The 25,802-nt window shown below is 39.2% G+C and overlaps 2 protein-coding genes across 2 annotated transcripts in view; one reads left to right on the forward strand and one right to left on the reverse strand.

Annotated features, from left to right (window-relative positions):
* Positions 1-25,802, forward strand: part of adcy2a (adenylate cyclase 2a) — a 76,603-nt gene that overhangs the window by 36,079 nt on the left and 14,722 nt on the right. The window lies entirely within an intron of this gene.
* dnah5 (dynein, axonemal, heavy chain 5) overlaps positions 1-25,802 on the reverse strand; it is a 58,441-nt gene that overhangs the window by 11,028 nt on the left and 21,611 nt on the right. Inside the window, exons 44-77 of the mRNA XM_049729278.2 lie at positions 25,099-25,293; positions 24,564-24,698; positions 24,378-24,485; positions 23,883-24,036; positions 23,541-23,687; positions 22,168-22,409; positions 21,861-22,037; positions 21,177-21,381; positions 20,797-20,939; positions 19,580-19,714; positions 19,086-19,208; positions 18,799-19,012; positions 18,442-18,665; positions 17,819-18,017; positions 17,570-17,742; positions 17,247-17,377; positions 16,160-16,313; positions 12,841-13,108; positions 12,394-12,517; positions 11,893-12,000; positions 11,524-11,638; positions 11,005-11,181; positions 8,128-8,331; positions 7,464-7,643; positions 5,278-5,415; positions 4,752-4,887; positions 4,455-4,636; positions 4,189-4,323; positions 3,486-3,641; positions 2,725-2,907; positions 2,117-2,221; positions 1,771-1,909; positions 971-1,085; positions 344-534 (exon numbers count right to left, since the gene is read on the reverse strand). Of these exons, the coding sequence (XP_049585235.1) occupies positions 344-534; positions 971-1,085; positions 1,771-1,909; positions 2,117-2,221; positions 2,725-2,907; positions 3,486-3,641; positions 4,189-4,323; positions 4,455-4,636; positions 4,752-4,887; positions 5,278-5,415; positions 7,464-7,643; positions 8,128-8,331; positions 11,005-11,181; positions 11,524-11,638; positions 11,893-12,000; positions 12,394-12,517; positions 12,841-13,108; positions 16,160-16,313; positions 17,247-17,377; positions 17,570-17,742; positions 17,819-18,017; positions 18,442-18,665; positions 18,799-19,012; positions 19,086-19,208; positions 19,580-19,714; positions 20,797-20,939; positions 21,177-21,381; positions 21,861-22,037; positions 22,168-22,409; positions 23,541-23,687; positions 23,883-24,036; positions 24,378-24,485; positions 24,564-24,698; positions 25,099-25,293 (5,515 nt within the window). The remainder of the gene's footprint in view (positions 1-343; positions 535-970; positions 1,086-1,770; positions 1,910-2,116; positions 2,222-2,724; positions 2,908-3,485; positions 3,642-4,188; positions 4,324-4,454; positions 4,637-4,751; positions 4,888-5,277; positions 5,416-7,463; positions 7,644-8,127; positions 8,332-11,004; positions 11,182-11,523; positions 11,639-11,892; positions 12,001-12,393; positions 12,518-12,840; positions 13,109-16,159; positions 16,314-17,246; positions 17,378-17,569; positions 17,743-17,818; positions 18,018-18,441; positions 18,666-18,798; positions 19,013-19,085; positions 19,209-19,579; positions 19,715-20,796; positions 20,940-21,176; positions 21,382-21,860; positions 22,038-22,167; positions 22,410-23,540; positions 23,688-23,882; positions 24,037-24,377; positions 24,486-24,563; positions 24,699-25,098; positions 25,294-25,802) is intronic.

The raw sequence follows: 25,802 nt of genomic DNA on the forward strand, positions 1-25,802 counted from the left end.
ACCAATTTGTGTAGTTGCAGATGAGACCTCAGTCAGTCAGACTATTCTTCAGGTTCATTAATATTCTTGGTATGATTGAATCGAGTTGATGTCAGGATTCTGACTGTGGTTCACAAAAGCTTTGTCTTCTTTTGAAGCCATCAGTTGTTGACTTACATAAGTCCTTTCTGTCTTTGTCTTGCAGCATCACTACTGTCATCCTCTTTTAAGCTTTAATTAATTTTCTCCATAAATGTCTTGATAAACTTTGGAATTGATTTTCTTGTCGAGGGTAGCAATCAAAACAGAGATCCGACAAGTGCGCGTTGAAAAGAGAGTGATGACTCATATATTTGTCCTTCACCTTTAATCAGTGTGAGAAACTCCTCGTGCTTGACCCTGCTGCATTGCAGGTCGATCTTGAGTGTCAAGAGTAGAGTGAAGAGAAACTTGTGCTTCTCATACAAGCCACGTGCTGCGTATTTGTACACCTTGAAGGTCATGAACTCTATAATGTTGGCGATACGCTTGCTGGTGATGGGACTTTTGGAGGACCTGTAGTATACATTAGAATATAGGGATGAATAAATGATTTGATTGCATTTCATTAATATAAATGCCCCAATTTGCAGTTTTTAATCGGATCCTAGCCTTCAGAAAATACTTGAATTATAACGAATGTGCTGCCTGTGATCATTATGCTATTTTTGGTAACCACATTTTTAATATGCTGCTGACATCACAGCTGGTGCACCTTCTAAATATTGCCATGAAGAAAAGCCAGTGGCAATATGACAAACAAATCCCTTATTGAGTTTGCAAATGAAATGGTGGACTAGGCTAATGAAAGCTGTATTAGATCTATACCATTAATCAAACTCTTTAACTACTTAAGTATGGGATGATGACCACTTTTCAAATTTAAGGAAGAAAAGAAATAGTAAAATCAATTAACAATTGATTAGTATCCAGCATTGTGGAGGGTTCTCACCGAGCCAGAGAAAGGTCAAAAAGTCCTAGGAATTGTCTCAAGGAAGTCTGATACATTACATTCACCATGCTCATTTCTGTGATCAAGAAATACAAGATGCTTCCCCTGGTGGCCACTGTAAACAGACAGAAAAGTAATCATTACAGGATAAATGGCAGCTTCTCTTTTAATTAGCAGTGCGTACTGTATCAACGTTGACCATCACATCCCACACCGTGCCCTATTATCATGCCCAGTGCAAGTCAAGCACAAAGTCCGTCTTTGTATGTTGATGGAGTTGTCTTTTGTTTTTCTTGACGCAGACAGTTAGAAACAGTCGTTTGCACTGTTGAGGGTGTGAACGCAGATGAGATGCTTCCAATGGAAGTGGTTCTCTCTCATTCCCTTTCAAATTCACCGCAGGAGATGTGCACGGCCATAACTGCCTGCACATCAATCAAATTCACCAAAATCACGTTCCACCACCTGCACCACAACTTCCAAATTTGGTTTATGCCACCTGCAACATGGTGCAGCACAGTCTGCCAAATTCCCAAACATGCTTAATGAGGCTTGTATCTGGATGAAAAACAAAACGCACCAGTTTTTACACCCAAGTGCACGTGCACTGTCCACGAAAACACTGCCCCAAGAGTTAATGTATTTGTGGCTGGACAGACCAGTGGTCCAGTGGTGAGTGCCCATTTGACCCTTCACCGTTATAGAAAGTATAGTCCTGCCCTCAAGGGTATATAGAATAAATGGAAATTACTAATGTACCACATTAAATGACAGAGGACGTAAACTCAGCTACGACCTACCAGGTCGATACTCCTCCCTGGCAGCATTGATTTGAACCTCCGTGTCAGCTGCAATATGTAGCTTCTGATTGACCTCTTCAGCTGTGCACTTGGTGTTGGCAAGAACAGCAATCAGACTTTCATCATCCACGAGTGAGCCCTACACATGAAAATACAATATTGATGAGAGTAAGTCAGGAAATGAAAGTGTAAACGTGGAATTTTATTTTCCCACAATATTTCTGTTGATAAGCAGAAAAAAAATTAAATGTGGAATCACATTGACTCGATGGAATTATTTTTTGTTTCATGCTCTCCTATGTGTTCAATGACAGCTTTTCAACATTTGCGTAGTGTATCTCCTTACCTGTGTGCTGGTCAGTCGGCAGAGGAGGCTGTCTTCAAGCTCCTTCATCTTGCGCTTGTTAGATGTAACATCCTCTAAGAGATCTGTCCTCTCCTTCTCCAGTTCCTGATGGCATAAAACACTGTAATCACTTACTTGACACAATATGTGAACTTTACAAGTACCAGTCTTGAAGTCACATTAAGGGAAAGTTCTCACTTGTCTTATTAAAACTATGGTATGTGACTTTTTTTTCTACTCACTGCTACAAGGGTGTTTTGAGTGGGTGGCTCTTTCGTATGCGAAAGGGAAACTCCTTAGCCATTTACCCATGACCGTAATGACTTTAGAAGGTGCTGGAGCATATCTGAGCCATGCGTCTAAAGACAACACTTGTGAAGTCAGCACTTCATTTTACTGCATTACAATTGTCAATAGCTGAGCCATGTGTGTGGTTCACCCAACTACTTGTAACCAAGCAATTAAAAAAGTCAATTTTCCATAACATAATTATCAGTATCACTATGATTTTCAAGGAGTAAAAATACAATAACTCCAAATTCAATAACCGCTCTACAACAATCAACAGATTTGCGCTGTCTGGGCAAGTGTATTTAAAGAACTGTAACCTGTTTTTCTTTGAGAATGACTCGACCTAGAAGCTGGTCCTCCAATCCTCTCATTGTAACAGTGAAGTCAATAATGGAGGTGCGGGCACTGATCTCAGGGGTGTATGCTGGGTTAGGCAGCTTGGTAGTCACATACAGCCTGAAGCCCTTCATAACATCCACCTCTTTGTCCCCAATTTTTACCTGGAAAAGAAGACAAGAACGTCTTTAACTGCATACTGTGCAGGGGCTCGGCTCAGTCATCTGTCGACCCATCTCCATTTCAACACACAATTATATGGTGACGTATCCTTGAGCAGGATACTAAACCTAGAGTCGTTCCCCGGGGTGATAGTGTGAAAGCACTGAGAATCCCATTTACAATACAATATTTGAACACAGTCCCAAAAAAGAAAGCCATCTGAGTCCATTTTAGTCCTTCTCATTGCAGTATAAGTGACACGTTCACAGTGAATCCACAGTCAACTCCACTCCACCTTTGTGAAAGTAAAAATACAAGATAACAGTTTGCAGTTATGGCAGCTAACTTCTGCAAAGACTCTAAAAGATGTTGGAGGTGTCTGTGGAAATGTTTCCAGAAGAGTGTATAGTGGGGTCAGAGGTCACCGATGTTGCATAAGGGGGACTTGTCCCTTAATCTCTATTATTCCAAATGTATTTGCTGGAGTGGATGTAATCATCTAAGCAGGCTATTACGGAGTAAGTTTGCTGGAACAGACAAATCCACAAAGCTAAATGACTAAGTGACTGATTCCCCTTACCTTATAAGTCGATCCAGTCTTTATAAAGTTTTTCTCTAGAATGTTATCGAGTGCAGGATCCAACTCTTCCCCTATGTCCTCAATCAAGAGTGGTCGCCCAAGAGACAAACTGTCTTCAAGGTGGTTCTTGAAGTATTTATGATTTAGTGAGGTGATCTGAGAAAATGAGAATATATTTGACGTGAGCCTTTGGTACAAAAAATCAAACTTAGCCAATTCAAGGATCTAACATCTCTTTGGGATGTGTCACGTTTTCAAAACATTGTGAAATGGTTAAGTATTCATTTATAATGATGCCTCCCTGTGTCTACAGTAAATTGAATCTCATGATTAAATAAACCCTGTTATGATTCAGCCAAGAAACAGGGCCAAGAAGGAAGTAACAGTTAATTGTACTACTCCTGAGGTATTAAGCTAAAAAACATTGAGCTGAAGGCTGAACAAAAGCATTTTCAAATGCATGAAGGCAGAAACTAAAAACACAATGCTGTTATGTGACTGCCGAAAAGCATGTTGTTCGACATCAAACATTTTTATTATAGCTGTACTGCGTCTACTGCAAAATAAGAATGTTCATATCCGTCTGATTTCTTTATTTCTATTTTATACCTAACAAGAAAAAACGAAACTATCAATAAATGAAAGTTGCGTGTTTTAAGAGAAAAATCTGTTGAAAGTGGGTTTCAAATTTAAAAAAACAAACCTGCAACTCATTGCTGGCTTCTTTATTCTTAATCCAGATTTTTCCTTGCGTTTGAGGGTCAACAAGGAGAGGGAAGCGTGCAGCTTTGGTGGCAATTATGCCATTCTGAATAGACAGGTCATCGTTCGGAAGTCCCTGAAAAAGAAAGGACGTGTGACAAGCGCATCTTCAATTCTTTATAATAGCATACAGAATGAAATAGCACATTTCTTTGAATAATGCAACATACGCTAGAGTATGCCTATTTAAGCAGTTTGATTACTGACCTGAAGATTCCACTCACTGACAGTGGGCGCATCAATGAGCAGCTCGGTCAGATTGAGATTGCTGCCAAATGGGATTTGACGCTGCTTCAGTTCATTTTGCCAATCGCTGAGTAAGAGGTTACGGAACTCCTGGTTGAACGGACCGGAATATGACAAGAATGCCGTTGCAAGCAGGATGTCACCTGGAGCAAAAAGCCAAAGACATTGAAAGCGTACAATCGTGTCTATAAACTAGGCTATTGGGACAAAATAGGACTAGGACATAAGGAAAAGAAATACACTCATTGTTAAACTGACCAACGAGACGTTTGGTCTGAGCAGCAAACTCTTTGCTCTGCTCTGTCCATCTTTCCTTTTCGCCGGCTAAACCACTGATCAGACTTGAAGCGGTCTGCATTTTGTACCTGCAGCGCTCTGCATCCTCCAGCAGTGTCTGAAAGGGAGAACAGAGGAATGTAAAATCAAAAGTAAAGTCAATAGTTTTGGTTTGCTTCTTTCCTGATGAATCTGCGGTTACAGTTTTGCTATGATTATTTTTGTGTATATATTCAAACAGGTGAGGTTATTTTATTGTACAGTGCTTAGCACATTTAGTCACTCGTGTCAGTTTGTACGGGTGTGTTATTTAGGCCAATATGCTGACTCAGTATTTCCCAGCTTTCTCGAGCCAAGCCATTCTATAAGTGTATGTATAATAAATACGCGATGGAGGGAGCACGATATAACATCTTGCCAAGAGCACCAAATTGGATAGGGCCAATTGTGTAGTTTCAAATGTCTTTCTCTATACCATTATCACCCACCCTCCACCCCCACATCTTACCTGTTTCTCCATCATGGCCTTCTCATACTCGCACTGTACCACATCCAGCTCGGCCTGCTTGGCATCCAGCTCGGCCTGAGCTTTCTGAAAATCAACGTGAGCGATGGCCAGTCGATTCTCCTGCACTGCCAAGTTAGCCTTGAAAAAGAGAGGTGGAAAATTAAAGAAAAATGATTTGTGCTGGCTTTATTCCACACAAAACAGCACAAATGGTGACGGTCCCTTTTTCACGGGGAGCAAAAGGTAGATGGTGTGTGAAAGAAATGACAAATCAGAAAAAGAAAGGCTCAGTGGAGAACTGGTAATCTACTCCTGACATGAGGGATAACTAGAGAGAGCCTCAGCAGAGTGCAGACCTCAGATCAAGGTGGGAGGATTGTCTGCTCTTTAAATCGACACACATAATCCCTGGAGAAGAAAAGTTTTAAATTCTATTTGTAATCTCACTGTAACTTGCACAAAAGTTAGTTTATTCATTGCGAAAAAAAATCTTCTAACCCAGTTCAAACCAAACTCTAAGATACAACAAACAGAAAATATACGAACCAAAAGTGAGTTAGTGTCAATGTGTAGAGTGTATTTAATTTATTTACAAAGTTCTGCTTTGATAAAGCAGCTTTCCAAAATTGCCGGAAAAATGAATATCCACATTGTACTGTAGTATGAATACACGTATAGACGATTTTCTATGTACGTTGCAGGTATTGAATGCAGACAAGTTGTGAGAACTGGAGATTTACAAAAAGTACTGACGAGAACCTGAGGGGGTATTTTATGATTAGAGCTGCTGAGAAATCTTCTGTTGAAAGACAGATTTGGAGAACAGTGTTAAGTGCTTGTAACTGCGTGAGTCTGATTACATTGTAGTTGTATATGGGTAAGCCCATCTCACTACTTCTCTGTTTGGTAGGCCAGCTCTGGGAGTGGAGCACCATTGCGCTGAAAATCAGAAAATCAATTTGCTAGAATGTGTTCTATACTGAGGTGACAAAAAATACAAGCAGGTAGTTATCATGGGGCTGTTGAGACCGAATGTGTGCATGACTTGGAGAACAGAAAAGAGATGATAGCATAGAATGTGAGGATTGCTTGAATGAAACAAATTCAAGCACTGCAACATAGTAGATCGGAAAGTGTCACTTTTCTGTCCCCTATGTATTTTTATGCGTTATATTTTCCCAGCACTCGAGTCGACAGTGTTTCATGCGTCATATTTGCACAGCACTCTAGTAGACAGTGGTATTGTTGTAAAACAGTTATATTTAAAAAACGTAATTGCTTCAGGTTTTCAAACAACGTCCTATAAAAGGTTCAAGTTGCATTTTTGCTGCTCTTATAAAATCCCAAAAGGTGTCACCAAATTAGAATTGAAAAGGAATTATTCAAATACGTATATCATACATGCTACACAATACAAGTCATATACAGATGAGACCATTTTGTGTAGTGGAAAGTCAATTTATAGATACGAGTGCAATGTCCCACAAATCCAGTATAAAATTAATTTGGATAAATATTCTTGATTTTTTTCCTTAACCAGAGGAGTATGTGTCCGTCATTGTAATCCATTATACATTCATCCATTTTCTATACTGCTTCTCCACATGGTGGTGGGTGGGTTGGAGCCTATCCCAGCTGACTTTGGGTGACAGGCAGTACACCTTGGAAGTTCCCAGATATAAAATATTTTTTGTACTTTTTAATTAGGGGAGTAGTACTGCACTCACAATTTTTATCCCATTCCGTGTTGAAAATGTTTCAGCAGGTTTCCAGTGAAACGTGTGTGACTGGAATGTTTTTTTAAACACCGTTTTTGCCCAGAGGGTTGAGATCCGTTTCCAGGTCTGTGCTAAATGGATTAATATAAATTCAAATGGAATATGAAAAGTTGCATTGAGAATGGCTTCATTCTTGCGTTCTGTTTCAAGGACACAAAATCTGCAACCAAACAGCCAAGATGTTGGGGTTATGAATGAATCTTTTCAAATCAAAGTGGGGCTGTGTTGTAGCCCGTGGCTCTGCTCTGCACTGACGTTTGTCGGGCGCATTCATCAGTTAGCACTGGAGGCGGGAGACAAGGGATTTTGATGCACGTGTGTTTGATGTATTTCTTGCAATATTTGTATTAAATAACACATCAAGGAAAGTTCTAATTTGTCAACCAATCACGCTGCACTATATATTACCTTTAAGGGCAAGACTTCCTTGTTGATGGAAAAGAAAGTGGCCATGGCTTTGGTCCAGGATGCAAGGCCAGCCACATTACCGCACACTCTTTTAGCCGTTTCAATGTTGTAGTCGGGCATGTCAAAATAGGGCTGCAGGAGCTCCACCGTCTCTTCATTAATAGTGTCTTTGGGGAATTGCTGCAAGGGAGAAGGGTGCCAGGGTTAGAACAAGAAAGCATGGGGAGGGGATACATGAGGAAAAGAAGAACATATACAGCAGGTGGGGTTAGAAAGCAAGCCTAAAAGGAAGAGGAGGGATTACCCATATGCTCAGAGGCTGCAGGTTTGATGCACTAATGAGGTGAGAGAAAGTGAGCACTGTGGAGCTGATGCATCATGGAAACAATGATGGAGAGAGATACAGGGGAAGGAGGAATAGAGTGATGGGAAATTATAACAAAATAATCTTAATATTTTGAATTTTAGATGATCTCTCTACAAGTGATGTAGCACCATGACTTTGGCACATCTAAACATCATAAAGAATACCAAAAAAACTGATGAGGTCATGAAAAGGCTGTTCTTTTCCTATGTTGGATGAAAATCTATATCAGCCATACCTTCTCAACATCTGGAACACAAGATGGTATTAACTATTGCTGCATATGATTGTAACCTTTACCTGTAGGCTGCCCAGAAAATTTCCAGCTGTTATGAGTTTGAGAGACTCTTGCCACGATGGAGTGTTGCAGTTTTTCTCTGGGTCGATCTTCACAGGGTTTACCCGCCTTTGGAAAAGCAGCAGCACGCAGTCCATAATCCTCATGATGAGGTGTGGGGGACGCCCAAGTGTGCGAACCGTAGCAATGTCAGATGGCTTGATTGTCTGAGCGGAAAGAAGAGTTGAGTCTAAAATTGGATATTAACTGATCTGTGATAACATCAAAGTACAGTTGATGAGGGGATCTCTCTGTGGAAAGTTTATCTATGGATTTGGGGGGTGGGGGAAACAAACACAAATAAAAACATGAATGCAGACTAAAATAAACATTCTTGAACTGTGCAATGAGTGCAGAAAAAAAAACAGTAATATGCTGCAATATTAGATTATCAATTAATTGGCAATTGGCTCATTATCAAATTAATCAACAACTATTTTGAGTAATGGTTTAGAGTCATTGTTAAAAGTAAAATCTGCAAAATCTTCTGATTTCAGGCTCTCAATAATAATTATTCTGATTTCCGTACTCCTTATGATAACAGACTGATTATGTTTGTGTTTAATCAAAGAATACATTTGCCAGCATCAGGTTGTACAATTAATCGATTTTGAAATATGACAATGGGCCAGCCATAATACATACTACATTTAATAACCTGTTATTTTTTTATTTGCACATTTCATTCATGTCAGTTCATCTACTATCCTGTTATAGCCTGTGGAATGTTTTCAACCTCGCAAAATTTTGAAAGCCAAAACAAAACAGTGGCATCAAATGCATAGAGGTTTAGACATAAGTGTGGAATCCATTTTGAAGTGAGTTTGAGGTCAAGGATGTGTTTCTCCACACCAAATTGTGTTTTCTTTGTACACTGAAGCACAACATGCTGGGATAGAAAATTACCTCTAAGCAAACTGTTCTCACGAAACTTTAGTTTCAGAATTGTAAATACTAAATAAATATCTACAACTTCAAATCGTTTGACAAGTAAGCTACATGTATGGATAATTTGAGGGGGTATTAGATACGAGATGAGTCAAAGTTAAATTAGCTTTCCCTTGTCTTTTCCTATGACCATGTAATTCCACATATTTTGTACATTTCAGTGTTAAGAGCAGAGAATGTATATCATGGGACGCTTAAGGACTAAAAAGAGGGAATAAACACCCATATAAGTAAAGACACTTTTTAAGATTACTTTAAGAGACCCATACAATTATAGAGACAGAAGAAGCTAAAATCAAAGCATTCCACATTGAGAGCAACCTTTGGAGACCCTATCTTCTCATCTCATCTGCTTTTTTTTTTTAATTTGCTCACTGCACAGTTTTAGAGTAATTTAACGTAATCATCTCCAGTGCAGAAAAAGAACATAAAGGTGAGCCTATCCAGACAATGCCTGAAAATGTTTGAGAGTTAGGTGGACATATTCATGCTTACGTGTCTCTTACGTACAGTATTTTGATTGACGGACAAAGTTGTGCAATTTAAACAAATCTGAAAGCCCAAAACTAGCTGAAATGGATTTTACATGCAAAATCACATTATTTTTCCAATAATGCTCTTGGTTTCATTTACATTTTAAAACATTTAATTAGCAGTTAAAATAAATTAGACTAACAGTAATTATTGACAGGTTTTGTATCTTTCATAGAAGATATTTGGTAAGTTCACCGTAGCGGTTTCATCGCACTCTGTAAAATTCAATGACACCTCTATGAATTGTATTTTACGGATTATAAATCGCTTCTTTTTGCACAAGCTTTGAACTCTGCAGTGTATTGTCCAGTGCGGCTTATCTATGGATTTTTCATAATCTTTATGATATTGTAAGAGGACTTGTTTTGGTAATACAGATAATGGAAATGAGCACTTTTAATTAAAATGCGTCCGGTGCGGTTTATATATAAACAAAACAGGATTTTTCACTAATATTAGCTGGTGAGGCTCATGTTCAGGTTCGACTTATAGGCCAGAAATTACGGTAATGCACTTTATAAGATCAATTCTTTCGGACTCCTTAGCTTAAGAAATGTCTGCTTATGACTACATAACAATATCTCAGTGATGCACATATTATTCCAAACTCACAAAGCATATATTTACATCATTTCAACAATTCCAACGACAACAGTGCTTCACTCCACATTTCCTCCCTATTCAAAACAATAATAGGCAGAAGATAAATCACATCTATTTAACGACTGTGTTGCAAAAAGAAGAAAAAAGCAGCGACACCATTTTACATCAAGTAACAAGGAACATTTGACCTTATCTCGGGCGCAGAACAGCTGTAAGCTTGCCATATTCAGTCAATCACACTCAGGGTCTATTTTTCATATTCAAAAGAATGAAACTAATGTGTCCTTTTAGGATGCATCCAGTTTCACATCCACCACAGCAAGATAAAAATTATAATCAGGGACCTGCCATTGTTGATTTGCATGCAACTACCTACCCTGGAGCCATGCTTTAATTACAACACAGCTTCTCAGCCAAAAGCAACGTGCTAACGATAGACATACCCCGCTGTCACACCAAAACCCTCCAGAGTCGCAGGGATGGAGGCAAAACTTACTTACGTACTGCCGCTAAATGGCACTCATGTCATTGATCTTTTTTGAAGTGTTGTTTTAGACACAGTCAAGCGCTTATGTTTTATAGTATTGCTCTTTGGTTTTGTCTATGAGTTCAGCTGTTTCATTAGGATACCGATGTCTTGTCTTTCTATATATGATTAGGCTGACCACGTGGCAAGAACATACAACAATGGAAGCTCAATAAGACATCTCAAAGGAACATGGCGTTGAGAATATTCTGTTAGTCCAACACTGTACCTGCAGTGCAGCCTCGGCCTCTTCCAGTGCAGGCTTCGCAGCTTTAAGTTTCTGCTCAGCAATGGCCTTGTCAGCTGAGATCCGATCTAAAATGGCTTCGGCCTTGTCCTTGACTTTCTGAACCTCCACTTTAACTCGCTCAGCTGCCTGGGCTTTGACTGTAACCTCTTTAAGCACCTTTGAAAGACAAGTATTATAAAGTATACAAGTTTCCATAAAACGGTACATCAAATCTTACACAACTCTTAATAGTTGTGTAAAGCAAACATATCACAGTAAAGATTAGTCATCTCGGGAGACAAAAAAATCACCTTGGTAGTAAGCTCTTACTGCCGAGCCGTACAAAAGTTTGAATGAAAATGAGGTATTCTATGGAGATTATTTATTTATATTTTTGTAATTGATGTTTACCCCTAATTGAATATGCTTGGGGTAAACATGCTAATGTGAGAAAAAAACATCTATTAATACCGTAAATCAATTAATATTCAGTTAAAAGTTACAGCTTCTAAAACTCACCATGTCAGCCTTTTCATTTGCCACCTGTAGTTCTTTCTCTTTTACCTCCAGCTCTTTGCTGAGTCCTGCTACCGACTCAGATGCTTCTTTTAGTTTCTGGAGGCCTGTGTTCATCCTAATTAGGTGTACGAACAGTATTGTCAAACAAAGAAAGCACAACCACAAATCACAAAAAGCACATTCACATGTCTGTATGTCCATATGACTATGTGGTTTGGGTCAGACATACTTTTCCAGTTTATTTTCAGTCATACTTTATGTTGAGCACTTATGCCACATTAATGTGAAAATCAGACAGTAGAAAAGCTGAAAAAAATAATACATGTCTTCCGGCTTTCTTCAGTGTTGAGCTGCGAGTTTTGGGTTTACCTGTTAGCCAAAGTCTTAACTTCCGATCTCTTTTCCTCATAGATGTTCTTGTAGCCCTGGATGAAGGATAGGTAGGACTTGGGTGTGACATGAGTGGAGCGTCGATATCTGCAGTGAAATTAGTATACTGTGCATCACTTGATGTGTAATAAATTGTATTTTGTTCATTTATTTCCAAGAAAGAACAATGGATGGAAGCATATTTGAAGTGTGAACGTAAACATATTTATGCTTATTTGTCTTTAAGATATATTACTAATGTAATTTTTTTTAAAAGAATTGAGCTGTAAAATGCTGATTTTAATACTTGCGTGTAAAAAAAGTAAAGGCTTAAGTTAGCTGGAATTTTTTTTTTTTTTTTTTACATTTTCGAAAGTTCTATTTGTTTTGTTATGCATAACAGACAGACGGCAGCATCTTTCATCTAAATCTGCTGCTGTGTTTTATTATTGTTAACATGCATAGTGACAAATTGTCTGGAATAGCTGATCACTGTCTGACCTCTGAAAGTAATCCACACACTTTTCAGCCACTCCATCATGGAAAGAGCCCATGCATTGAACAACCTCACTCTTGACTTGAGGTGAACAGTCAATATCAAACGCAGACACAAAGTGCTCTGAAACTGAAAACACAAAGTACAGCGAGAAAGACCAGAATTACAGAAAGTACATTGACAGAAATCATACAGATTTTATTGTCATTTATTCAGCAGCTGGCAACATGATGTAGTCAGTCTGAACAGGAAAATAAAATTGAAATGTTTTTCATTTGGCAATGCCTGAGCAACAGCAAAGCAACAAAAGTGATTGGACAATTTTATATTTTTTGGCTTAAATATTTTTGGGGAAGCCAAGGAAATAAACATCTTTTAGGAAGCAATGAAAACACCTATTGTAAAATCTCTACAAGTTATAATCAATCAACATGCCACGTGTTGGTATGTACCTGCAACAAGAGCATCTTTAGGCCACCGTCGGAACCAATCCATAGTGCAACCAGATATCAGCGCTGGGAATTTTAGAGCTCTGTTTCGGAACTTTTCCCCAACAGGTGAAAAGCACAGAATAACGTGAAGGTTGTTTCGAACTCGTGACATGAAGTACTCATACAAGTTTTCGTTGGTGGGTGGCCGTTTTGGAAACTCTCGCTTCATTATCGGGACAAGATCACTGAGGATCTCGTCTATTTCATCCCGAGCAAACAGATTTGATACCTGAGGACAAAAATGCACAAGATCACACTACTGATTTTGGGAAACATGAATGATATGTGCTTCATAAAAATCTTTTGCTACCCTTTTCCGTTTATTCAAGTGAGCAATGACATAGCAAAAAAACGTCCACCCCTTCTTCCACCCCACCACCAATTCTGCCATTATATTTGAAAATATAGTATTATAGATTGGTGTGAAATTGGTAAGCAGTACAGTAATGCCAGAGAAATCAATCCAGTTGGTTGTCTTATGTATAGGTTTTAGGTCTTTTAGGGGAAAAAAATTCAGCATTCAAATCCATTAAAAAAAAAAAAAAAAATCTTATCAGGAGTAGAAAAATGGCCAGTGAGTGCCAAATTAGTTTTCTAATACAAATCCTAGAAAGCAAAAACACTATCGGCTGTCTGCTAAAATGTCGGCTTTCTCCACAGTCAAAAACAGGGGTAGTGCTCATGCTTTTTTCACCTTTTTATTATGGTACATGCTAATGAGGCAGCCTGTTTGTGTGTATGCTTGTGCGTGTTTGTTGCACATCTCCCGTACCATCTGCTGGCCAACAAAGACCTCAAGGCTTCAGCAGCATTGCTCACCCCCTTTTTGCCTCTCAACACCATCTCTGCTATCTCTCTCACATGCATACCATCAAATTCTCTCTATTTCCATCATGCCTTCATTCAAACCTAATGCAAACAAATACACAGACAATACCTTGGTTCCTATCACAATTCAACCTCTCTGGTTAAGCAGCTGCTGCCATTTAGGTAGGTACCCAAAGGAATGGAAAAAGAAGCAGACAAAAAGGATTGTTAAAAAAAAAAGGTGAATGGTATGGAGGAAAGAAACTACTACGAAGACTAATCTATCAATCTTCTTTATTCTTTTTTGCTGTACACTGAAAAGATCGGGTTCAGCTCAGCTTGTGTGTGTGACAATCATTGGGACTTTAACTTTTAGTTCCAGCTCTGTAGCATCTTTGAAGACAGCATTGTTTGCAAACCAACAAAACAGCAACACATTTGTAGGTGAAAAAAAGGATTCCGAAGAATCAAAAGGCCTAATTTGAATTACACTTAATTCTGTAAATGGCCTTTCACTTGTGAAGTGCTTTTTCTACCTTCTAGATACTTAACGTACTATAACACTGTCTCTTCAATTTCCCTACTGATGATGCAGCATCAGGAGCAACTCAAGGTCCCTTTGACATGGGGCAAGTTCAAATTATCGTGTTTGGACCTGTTTTGCACCACGCTGAGCGTTTTAGTGGATGGAACTGACATGCCCCAGAAGCACTTGCCAATTTGGCAAGAGAAGACACAAAGGAGACTGAGCTCGGTTTAAAAAACAAGCACGTCTTCATTTTTGCCTGTGCATGTCGAGTTTAGCATTTTTGTATATTTGTTAGACCTTTAGACCTTATTAGGCATTCCAGCATATTTTATTGCATGCCCCCAGCCCATCTGCAAATTTGGTGCCAAAAAGTAGACTATTTATTGTTGTGTTATTTATTCATTATTTATTCAGCACACTTTTGTTATACTTGTTACTTGTTTGTCTGTTGTGAGCCATGTCTTGTCACCGTGGGATAGGGGGGAACGAAATTTCGGTTTCTTTGTGTGTCTTTGGCATGTGGAGAAATTGACAATAAAGCTGACTTTGACTTTGACTTTGACTTTGAGATTTTAAACTCGCTATAAGCGGGTCTAACCTTTGGCACACAATAGCCTAAACACCACCTTCTATCTGCGCTAGACAAGAAAAATACTAAATGATAAAAAAAAAAAGAAAAACATACCCATATACACAGTGACAGTAGATTGTGCTTTACTAAATACCACACAACAAAATAAACACCACCTTCTATCTGCAGTAGACAAGAAAAATACTAAAATATATATATTTTTTAAATACCCATATATACAGTTACAGTAGACTGTGCTTTACTAACCCACGTAATTACTGCTATCACATCACAAATTTACAAAATGATTTACAAAATCACAATATAAAAATGTGTGTGGCATTACAGAGGGAAACATAGGTATTTCACGTATTTGGCACAAATATTTCTGAAGCAAGAAAGGGGAGCAGAAGGTGTGAGGTAATGAAAAAAGAAGGTAGTGGTGAGCTTCTTGGTTGGAATGGGCAAGGGCGGAAAAGAAAGCCAGGTAATGAAAGACAATTGTGAGAGAACAAAGGGAGAGGAGAACCAGATAACAAGAGGTGAATGGAAGGTAAATTAACCATAACAGAGAGTACTGAATGTCTGGAGAAAGACAAGCAGACAAACATGTGTGCAAAAGTTGAAGGAACAAACCAATAATAATAATAAGAGAATAAAAGAGAAAAGGAGTGCTATGAAAGAGCTTTGTTTGCTTTTAAAACGCATTACAGCCTGTAGTGCTGGGCACTGAATCAGACAAATGAGTGAACGGAGGCACTAGACCTTGAAACTACCATCAATGTTTACTGCTGAAAGAAAATAAATAAGCATTTTGAACTTTCAATTGATCCTTACTGCAGATATTTGGTCCTTCCTCAAAGACAATCTGGTTCTAGTAGGAAATTTAAAAGATGTTCTAGCTGGACAATTTTACACTACCATGCATGTCACTGTGCACTGTGCAAGAAGCGTGCACATGCTCAAAGTAATGTATTCCAAATATGAGCAGCTATGTATGGTCAGTAATGGCAGGAGGAGGCAGAGCCTCACCTGGATGTGAGGAATCTTGCTCGATACACTCATAATGCATAAAATGTAACATTTAGAATTGTGAAGAGTGAAGTGATTGTTCTCATTGTGCTGCTCAGATGTTTTAAATGAAAGAGCCGTAGAATGCAGTATACAGAATGGTGTCCAGCGTGGGACATTTTTAATCATTCTGATTGGCTGTTGTCTAGTTAGTTAAGATCAGCAAGATGTTGATTTTTACTTCGAATTGTGCTGTAGTTGGGATTCAGCTTCAGAACATGATGTTCAAATTGCATTGTACAGTACATTGCAGAAAGCAAGGTCTATCCATATGTCTACATCCCTTGACACATGTTCCTCACCTCTCCAGATGACAAAACGTTGTTCATGTACTCAAGGAAGGACTCCTCTTTTATTTCGTTGTCTGTGAAGAGAAAGCTGAGGCCTTTTCCAAGCAGACCCGCTGTCTTGTACAAACCTTTTAGATCATCCATCAAGTTAGTTGTGTTGTAGGAACTGGAAAAAAATGAATGACAGTACTAAACACATAAAGTTGCATTTGAATGAATTACAAAATTGCGGAAAGTGTCATTCATTTCAGTCGTTCAATTGTAACTGTGATACTCAAACCCAATGTCTGTTAATGTCAATAATTTTATGTGTAATGATGATGGCTTACAGCTAATAAAAACAAATTCAGCATCTTATACAGTTTATGTAAAAGTTGAATAATTTAAATGAATGGTGTCAGATGATAACCACTTAATTGCTAGAAACAGGCCATCTGAACCTTTAAATCATGTTTAATAGCCTCCAGAGTGGTTGTTCAACAAAGTGCCATTGTCACTCTAAAAATGATTATTGCTGTAGACATATGAAGGAATTTGTTTAAGTGCCGCAACGCTGGTATTGAGCTACAGATGAATTGTAGACAACCTTAAAAGTGTCGTACCTCGGCTGAGGAGAAAACAGAACTGGACAATTTGTCAGTGTAAATTTTGCATGGCATTTGGAAATCAGTGCTCCAGTGTTTCTGAATCGCCAATTGCTGGAGTTCTTAATATTTGCCCTTGGCTGGGAAGCTTTGAGGGATGCGTCTTTGATTGCCATTAATAACCAAAATCTTGTCAGCCATCTAAAGCAACCTGGGCTTCTAACGTCTCAGCCTTGTCAAAAGCTGATTAAATCCATGCCACAGTGTTCTGTATTGCAGAAGGAAATCATGCAAACGAAGTGCCAATTAGTGTCAACTAGTTTTCTCAGTGCATAGCAATTTGGATGGACTGCACTCCCAAAGTAAATTTCGTCATCTATGCATGACTCAAAGCAGTTCTGCTCCACTCACTATTCTTGCAAAATGTGATTACCACAGTTCTCATTCTCATTCAATAATTAAGTTTTGCATCTTTTTTTTTTTACAACATTTATGTGCGTGAAAAGCAATAGTACCGTGTAAGAGTGATCTGGAAAATCTTGTAGCCAGCGATGAATGAGGCTAGTCTAGTTAAGCTCTGTTTTCCTGAACCTCCAACACCAACCAACAAGGCATTACCTCCAGGTGTCCGGATAATCCTTGAGACCTTATTCAAGCACACACCCGAAAAAAATGTCACAAGGTCATACAAAAGACAGCACCTTTTACCTAAAAAGTTGAATATCAGCACACTTCATTTCAAATTATGCAAGCAGTTAGTAAAAGCAATACAAGCGGTCAATAAAAAAGAACACCAAACAGGGGCTGTGTGAATAGTTCAAAATGAGCCAGACATTACCTTGACCAAATGTATCATTGCATCCTGAAAGAAGACCATGTCCATGCCAGTACCCCTGACACTCTCATTGTAAAGACCCAAGAACATGTTCAGTCTTCCCTTTAAACTGTCAAATGTCTCAATGGTCTCGTACACTTTTGGTAAATCCATGTCAGAATCTTCTGGCTCCTCTCCTGTGATAAAGATATTTCAGATTAGGCCTACTAATTATGTTGTTGTTATAAAGTTGAACGAATCGTTTTATGTTACCTGATGCTTCAGGTGAGTCTCGTAGAAAGTCAACAAAGTAGCTGTCCACACCAACCTCTACTATGTTCTTGTGCTTCTCGCCAAGAGTGTCCCCTACCACGTTTGCCAAAGCCTGATCAAACCACTCCACTTCTTCAGGCATGATAAATCTGTCCGCTATCACGCGTTTGCATTCATGCTTCCACAATGCCAACAGCACCTGAAAAATAATTGGCAACTGCAATAAAGCCTCAGGTCATTAGCTGTAAATGAATGTTGTTAATATTTGAGCATAGTCAACAACATTACATAAAACCACACAAAAAGCACACTAAAAGCATTTTTTGTTGATATTGGTTGGCCACTGCTTATTCCAGACTGTAATTACACTTGTTTGCTCCACACAAAAGACGAGGTCTGCAGCATAATTACTGGTACACTTTTAATTTCCTTTAAAAGTTCAATAAATTCATCACAAAAATTAAATAAACATAAGTATTATTGAATTATAGATATATTAATTCCCAGATAATATAACGCAAGACACCTTATAAGCCTTTAATTGAATAGCAAGGTTGTCTGCAGTATTTGCTGTATGCTAATTCTCATTTTGTATACTCAGTCAATTTATTGAAAAGTCTCACCTGGGTGGAGCTGACCACCTCTGCACTGGTGTTAAGCATGCCTTGCCAAACCCTGGAGAGATCCCTAAGGTTGAAGATGTAATGGAATTTGGCAGGAGTTGGAAGCATCTTAACTTTTGTCATCTGCCAAAGATGGCGACTCGTAGACACCAGTAAGGTTATTGTACCTCGAACATCATCAACAAAACCTCGGCCTGAACAGAAGTAGCCTTCACCAATCACACCTGCATGAAAATGTTGATGGCATAAAGTGACTAACAAATCAGAAATCAGAAACGGTAGCATTCGTTTTGTCACTGACTACAAATTGGTGACTATATTGGATACAGATTCTAACTCGACTGGTTTCATGATTACCAAAGATCTTGTCAATTGAAGAATTGGAGGGCAGTGTGCAATTAAATATGGAAAACTGTCTTTTGAGTCTCTGTGGGATGTCATTACGGCCTCCTCCTGGATGGATCATAGCTGCCAGGAACTGGACATCAATAATTCCAGTGAATTCCCCTGGTTTTTCGAGATTGAAGAACCCATTCTGGTCCATTAACTGACGGACAATCTCGTTTGTCACCTGTGTCCAAGACCAGAAGTACAGTGGGGATTGTTTGTGATCTTTCTTTTCAAATGTTACTCAAATTCCAAACCTGATCACCCCACTCGTTGATGACAGGCATGTTGATATCATCGATGAAGATTGACATTTTTTTCCCAGCTGGGGGTCCATAAGTGCTCCCCATTCTCTTATCCACATAACTCTCAACAGTTCTCTTCAAAAAAAAGAACAGGACACAATTTAGGGAAAAAATTCTTAAGAAGCAGCTGAGGATAAAAAATGGAGATGAAGACAGAGCTGCTGCAGGATATAATCTATCATGACAGCCTGATCAATACTGCTAAGCCATGGACAGGGACAAGACAGTGGTCTCACCTTCAGTCAGCAGATTGTCAATCAGGCGCGCAAATCAATGTTACTTCCCATACCCGTCCGTCTCTGGCTGATGAAATCATTTAAATCTAACTTGCTCTTTTTAAGGAATAACAGATGATGAGCCTAGAGCATTGTGGACGGTGGGTTGAAGCAAAATGCAGCAGAAGACTAAATTATTCAAGTCTAAGGAGCTGGATGGTTGTACTGCACCTGGAATATGAGTGGTGTGGTGGCAGAGGAAAAATTCATGCTCTTTCCCATGTGTGTCTCAGGATGGAGCTTTGACATGTAGCTCTTAATCATGACTGTCTTAGCTGTCCCTTGCTCTCCAATCAGCAAAACGGCCTAAAAAACATGATGCGGTGTTAGTCAATTTTGTGACTTTTACAAAATTCTGAAGACGCTGCATGAACCGCAGCTCACCCCACCCTTCTGTATTGCGGACTGTGCCCATGAGCGAATGGCTTGGCATTGACCTGATGAGGGTCAGAGCTATTTTGAGCTCAAATCAGAATTTTAAAACCCCTTCCAAATGTTTTATTTTCACTTGTTTCACTCGCATGCATGCTCACACAAATAGGACTTGTAATGAATTCCATATTGTAACGCGTTTAAAGGTCTTTTCAGACTGCACTATTTCAATCTGTATTTCAAACATAGCAGCAACAAGTCATGCTGTGATGTTATCGATTAAAACTGTGTAAGAGATGGTTCTAATTAACAAGAAATAAACCTCTCTATCATCATACAGAATTCGATTCCAAGGGACTCTCAAGCGTTAGTAGAGATGATTGAAAAATACCTATCAAGGAATTCATCAAGCATTTTGGGTGTCGACCCCTTAGTTGCTCCTCTGATTGTTAAAACAAAACTGGGAATTTTCTCCCATTATGCCATTCATTTGGTCAATCAAAAGTGTTAACACTTGAAGTTGAAGTGAACTGAACTGCAGCAGTTGACATGACTCAACGAGATGAAAAGAGCTCTTCAAGCGGTCCCAGGACCAATGATAACATGACAGCTGAATGCACTGGGAAATCATTGTATAATCCATCCATTATCCATACCGCTTGTCCCCACGAGGGTCGCGGGCGTGCTGGAGCCTATTCCAGCTGACAATGGGCAGTTCGCAGGGGATCCTCAACTGGTTGCCAGCCAGAAATCATCATATAATGTAATGCATAAATTAAAGATCTACATGCCTGATCAAAACCTGAGAGCGCTGACTTTAAGGGTAAAGGAGAACAGTAAGTGACCTCTATCTTCTCACAAATGTTGAAATGTTGAATGAATGAACAATTTCAACAGACATAAAAAACGTGCCAATTAAAGCACTCAAAATTATTCAAAACCTTTGGCTCATACTAATTTCTGAAAACACCGACCTACTCATTGTTGACAAAAAGATTGTTGTTGTTGTTGTTCACCTTGCCCTGCTTGGCGATGGTCTGTATCAGGAAGTCAGTTCGAACATTGTCCACATTGGGTACCAAAATGGAGCTATACTCTGGGATTATTTCTGATGGATACACATATTCCTCCACTCGTGTATTCCAGTGGACCCACTGACCTACAACAAAACAAATGTACATACATTACCACTCACCACAGTTTCCTACATATAGCGATGCATGGTTGGGCGGGGAATCATTCTAAGGGTATGCTGCAAGGCAACCTAGCTGTTAACATGTCACAGTTTTGGCCCAATGGTTATGTGGGTCCCTCGGTGGTATTGTGGTATCGTACGTACGTCAGTATGTACGTACGTATGTATGTATGTACTATGTTATCCAGGTTTCATGCCTACCGTCTGTTGTGACATGATAGTCGAACATGGTGTCCTCACTGTCAGGAGGGATGTCAGGCAAGTTTAGATGAAAATGGTCATTTCCTCGTAGCCACAGCTCCATTTTTTTCCGGTCATCGAGTTCAAGGACAGCTCCTGCGCTCCACATCATAGCAAATGCATACAGGCGCTCCAAGTGCTCTCGAGATAAGTCGGCACACTGTTCCTGTGAGGTAGCACTTATCATTACTAAATTACTTTTATTATCATGATCAAAGAAACGTACATTGGTCTTATATTAACATAGCACATGCTTAATGGCGTGTTGCATAATAATGAGGGGACTTGCATTTCTGACAATGTGACGATTTATAGGCAGTAGATAATATACAGTGTTTGTACAAATTGCATAAGCACTTTCTGTTTGAATTTGATGCATATTCATTAGTCTGGCTTTACTTGCTTCTTCTGAGCTAGGAACTGAGGGATCCACGTAGCGTAAAAAAAATAATAATAATGAAACAATAATGGGATTCTAAATAACTGCATTGAATTGTGGCTCTCAATGCAATTTCACCTCACATTTGGAGTTCCTTCTTATACTGCTTCAATTAATGCCAAAAAGATTACTTTTTTTTAGTGTATAAGGAAATAAGCGCATCAGACCCTGACCCTGATTAGAAAGTTTGAAATGATCAAACCCACCTTTGTTGGGATGAGTCCCTGCAGCATGTTGATGCACTGCATGATGACAAACGCCTCAAGCAGCTCTATTTTGAACTCAAGTGACTGTACACAGAAGCGGTACAGTCTAGTGAACGAGGAAGAGAAGAGGTCCCTCAGAACCTCTACCTCCTGAGGGCAGCGTTTTTTTAACCACCCCTGGACACAAGTAAGAATGTTAAGTTTTTAATAAACATTGTCCAGCTTTATTTTAGGAGTAATATGTGTAAAGAACTTAGATTTCACTGCATTTCATACCATCATCAAAACCTTGGTCATTGTTTTGTACCTCTAATATCGGGCTCCAGCTGAGCACAGACGAACTCATGAACACCATGCCGTTGCGTGAGACAGTGGCTGGAGAGGCATTGTCGATGTTATGCGGCTCAAACACCACCTTACAGTTGGGTGCCATCGGTATACGGTCTCCATTTGCCAAAGTAAGAGTTTTGTTGTCATCCAAGACCGAGTTAAGATTCTCTATCCAGATGGCATCAACCGGTCCATCGAGGACAATCCATATGTGTTCTCCTGAAAAGATAATTACTTTTACTTGAATGCTTTGGCTAAAACTAAAGTACTGAGCCAGTGTCGGACAAGGAAATAATGGGAGCACAATTCTCAAGCAAATTTGTAATACGAAAAATAATCTGTTGCTGCAGTGACTTGTATAGCACTCATGCATGACCCACATGAATTTTCTTCTGTGGTGAGCAGCAAGCAGCAAGCAGCAAATAAAAAGTGCACAGATGAAAGCAAACACATATACTGTAAATTCACACAAGCGTACACATGCATCTGTAGTGAACGCTCAAGGAAGATAGAAAGATAAAACAAACTCTGGGGTGCTGAGCTAGGGAGTGCGAGGACGTCCCTAGGCAATTAAACTTTTCTGTGACATACAATGTACTGATTTTCACACAGATCCTAAAGAAAGAAAATGCCCCTTCATCTGCAAGGACCCAAATGAATCATGAGAGGAATCAACTCTGAGCTCTATAGGGATTCCCTTTCATGTTTCCCCTTTTCTTCATGTTACTAGGCAGAGAGGATGAAGTTCTGAGGCCATGATATCTGTGCTTCATTGAAAACAACCACTAGCTGCCTCCCATAGAATACAGGTCATGTCAAGTCAAGTCAAGTCAAGTCAAGTCAAGTCAAGTTTATTTGTATAGCTCTAAATCACAAACAGTCTCAGAGGGCTATCAAGGGTGTATTGGTATCACAAAGAAAACTTTTCAACCTTTTTGATGATGAACCAGAACTCGCAGCGTTGCCTTTATTACTGTTATATAAGAGACTAGATAAGAGACCACAGATGTGATGGGAACCTCATAGCGACTTCAAATGATAATGCGACTGCTCACAATTTTCTGACCATCCGACAATTCCTGTAGCTCCAAGTACATCGGATGCTGGAGCAATGTCCCTACTCAGCTGAAATGAGTGATTTTTACACTTGCCAAAACTCAAGGGGGTCATCAAAGGAATTTGCTCTAGAGACGTGGACAATCTCAAGATGGCAGTGACAATAGTGCTGCCCAGAAGCATCCTTCGAGGACCACATGAACGTGGAGCAGAGTAGGCTGCTAGTTTGTAGTTTGGATTCAAAATACATATCATAAATTGCTGTCGTCAGGCTGGAACATTTCAATTCCAGACCTTTCTTTGCCTTCAGTGTTTTCCTCCAGAGTGTTGAGAAGATGCCATCGGTCCAGTCATTTGTGGCCACATCAAGTCGTCCAAACATTTGAGGTGCTGTGATGGCTTTGGGGTTCATGCGCATCTCTCTGTGTGGTTGACCACACTCTAGAAGAGGAAGGATATTATAAAGAAACATGCAGAGCTTTTTTCAGAAACCAAATGTGTCAAATTTGCAGGTCTGAGGAAATGTTTTTCTTCCTGGGTTTATCTAAGTTGATTTATAGTAGATTTTATTTTTGAAAACAGCTTTTCATAGGCTGTTTTAAAATGTACGTATAAGCAAATGCATTGACCTCCCACCTGTCATGGCTCTCATCAGTGTATGGATACAAGTTGTCTTTCCTGCCCCACTGGGCCCCAGAGCCATCATGCCATGCCGGACCCTCTGAGTCTCAAATAGTTGGATGACTTTCAGTTTCCAGGGTGGGTGACAAATCAGACCTGCATCTTCCACCTGAAGAGAAACATTACTTTGAACACCAGTATGTACATTTGGCCAAAATTGAATGAAAGTTGAATGAAATATAGTTCATAGACAATGATAACATTCGTTTGTTATAGGGTAAGAAAAAGTTTTAATCCTGACCTAAGTTGCTCTCTCTTTCTTTCTAATCATCAAACAAAATCATGATCAGATGAAGATAACCAGAGGAAACATAAAATGACATTTTCCTGTCGGCCATCAGACATGTATAAATTTATAAAGCTGCCCTTTTTTCTCTTCATCCTTGCACCGACCCACTCAATTTTCTGTGGCATAACACTTGTTGTTCACAGGCAGAAACTCATTTCTACCTGTTTGTCAATGGCTGCCTCAAGTTCAGGGTAACCTGCTTTATCAAGCTGAATCCCTGGGAAGAGGTCCTCGATCAAACTCAGGAAGAGTGGCTCATCTTCATCGATCTAACAAATATATTAATGTGCAGATTTATTATTAAGCTAAGACTTTATATTGTTGTTCATTTCATCCTTCAGACCGACCAGTTTTGAGAGGTTCATGTCCCTGAGAACCCTCATGACGATGGTAGACTCAGTGTCGCTGGGATTGGCTCGTTTGGCTGCTCCCAGAGTTCGTAACACGGAGAGGATGTTCCGCAAGCCAAAATCATAGTGAACCTGGATGATTTAGTCAACAAAGTTATTTCATATCACTGCAATACGTCTTTCTTCTTCTAAGATTCTTTTGATCGCCGATTCTAGATAACTATGAGAACCTCAGGACATAATTTTTATAAATATATTGTAAAATTCCAAACACAAACTAACAGTTAATAAAACAAGTTAGGTATTCAAGAAGCCAATCCAAAACCAGTATGAGAGGTGAGGTGATCAGATTTAAGATGCCACTGAAAGGTACTGACAGATTCCCACCTGAGGAAAGCTTGGCTGATCCTGTCATCTTGATTATAAACAGATATTAATGAAAAGGCACAATTGATGTAATTAAATTCCACATAACTAACAATCAAACAACAAAATTAACTGTTGGAAATTTCAGAACTGGGTCTTTCTTTACCTGCTTGGAGAGCTGCTCTTCACAGAGCTTGTAGAGCGTGAAGAATTTTCGAGCCAGCTCCATGTTATCTATGAAGCCACAGCTGGCTAGCTTCACTCTGATGATAATTTGGCGGTCAGGAACCATCATGGCCACAGAGCGAAAATTGATCTTTAGGTTCTCTGGGAGTTCTTGTCGCCCTGCATAACCCGGGTTCTGAGTGTCCAGGTAAGACAAGCATACACATTACTGAGCACCTCTTTGCAAAGTCAGCACTTTATCAATTTCTCTCTATCAATTTTAATGACTATTAATCTCAAATTAGTGAGAGTATGCTATACAAAATATTGATTCTGATTTTCTAACAAATAAGTTGGGGTGCAGTCATTTGTTTTGTAATGTAAATGATTATGACGTAAAATTAGCTTGATTTCTTAGCTTCCATAGTATTTTGTTGAATAAAAGAGTGAAAGAGCTGATATAACTGATGTTAAATTAAACCAAGCCTTTCCATATTTTTTTCCAGACCTGACAAAATTGGGCCAAAATCTGCATATTAATAGAGGCGCTATGCTGGCAGTTGCTCAAAGCATGAAAAGTGATGAAAGACCAAGAGATGACAAAAAGCCACCATCTGGATTGATTTTGATCAGAAATGTGGCAAAATCTCGTATAGGTATGTCCAGTACACAGAGAGAAAACCGAGAAAACTGCACTTTAACTTT

The sequence above is a fragment of the Syngnathus scovelli genome, chromosome 9, assembly GCF_024217435.2.
Source record: "Syngnathus scovelli strain Florida chromosome 9, RoL_Ssco_1.2, whole genome shotgun sequence".
In the NCBI taxonomy this organism is placed as follows: Eukaryota; Metazoa; Chordata; class Actinopteri; order Syngnathiformes; family Syngnathidae; genus Syngnathus; species Syngnathus scovelli.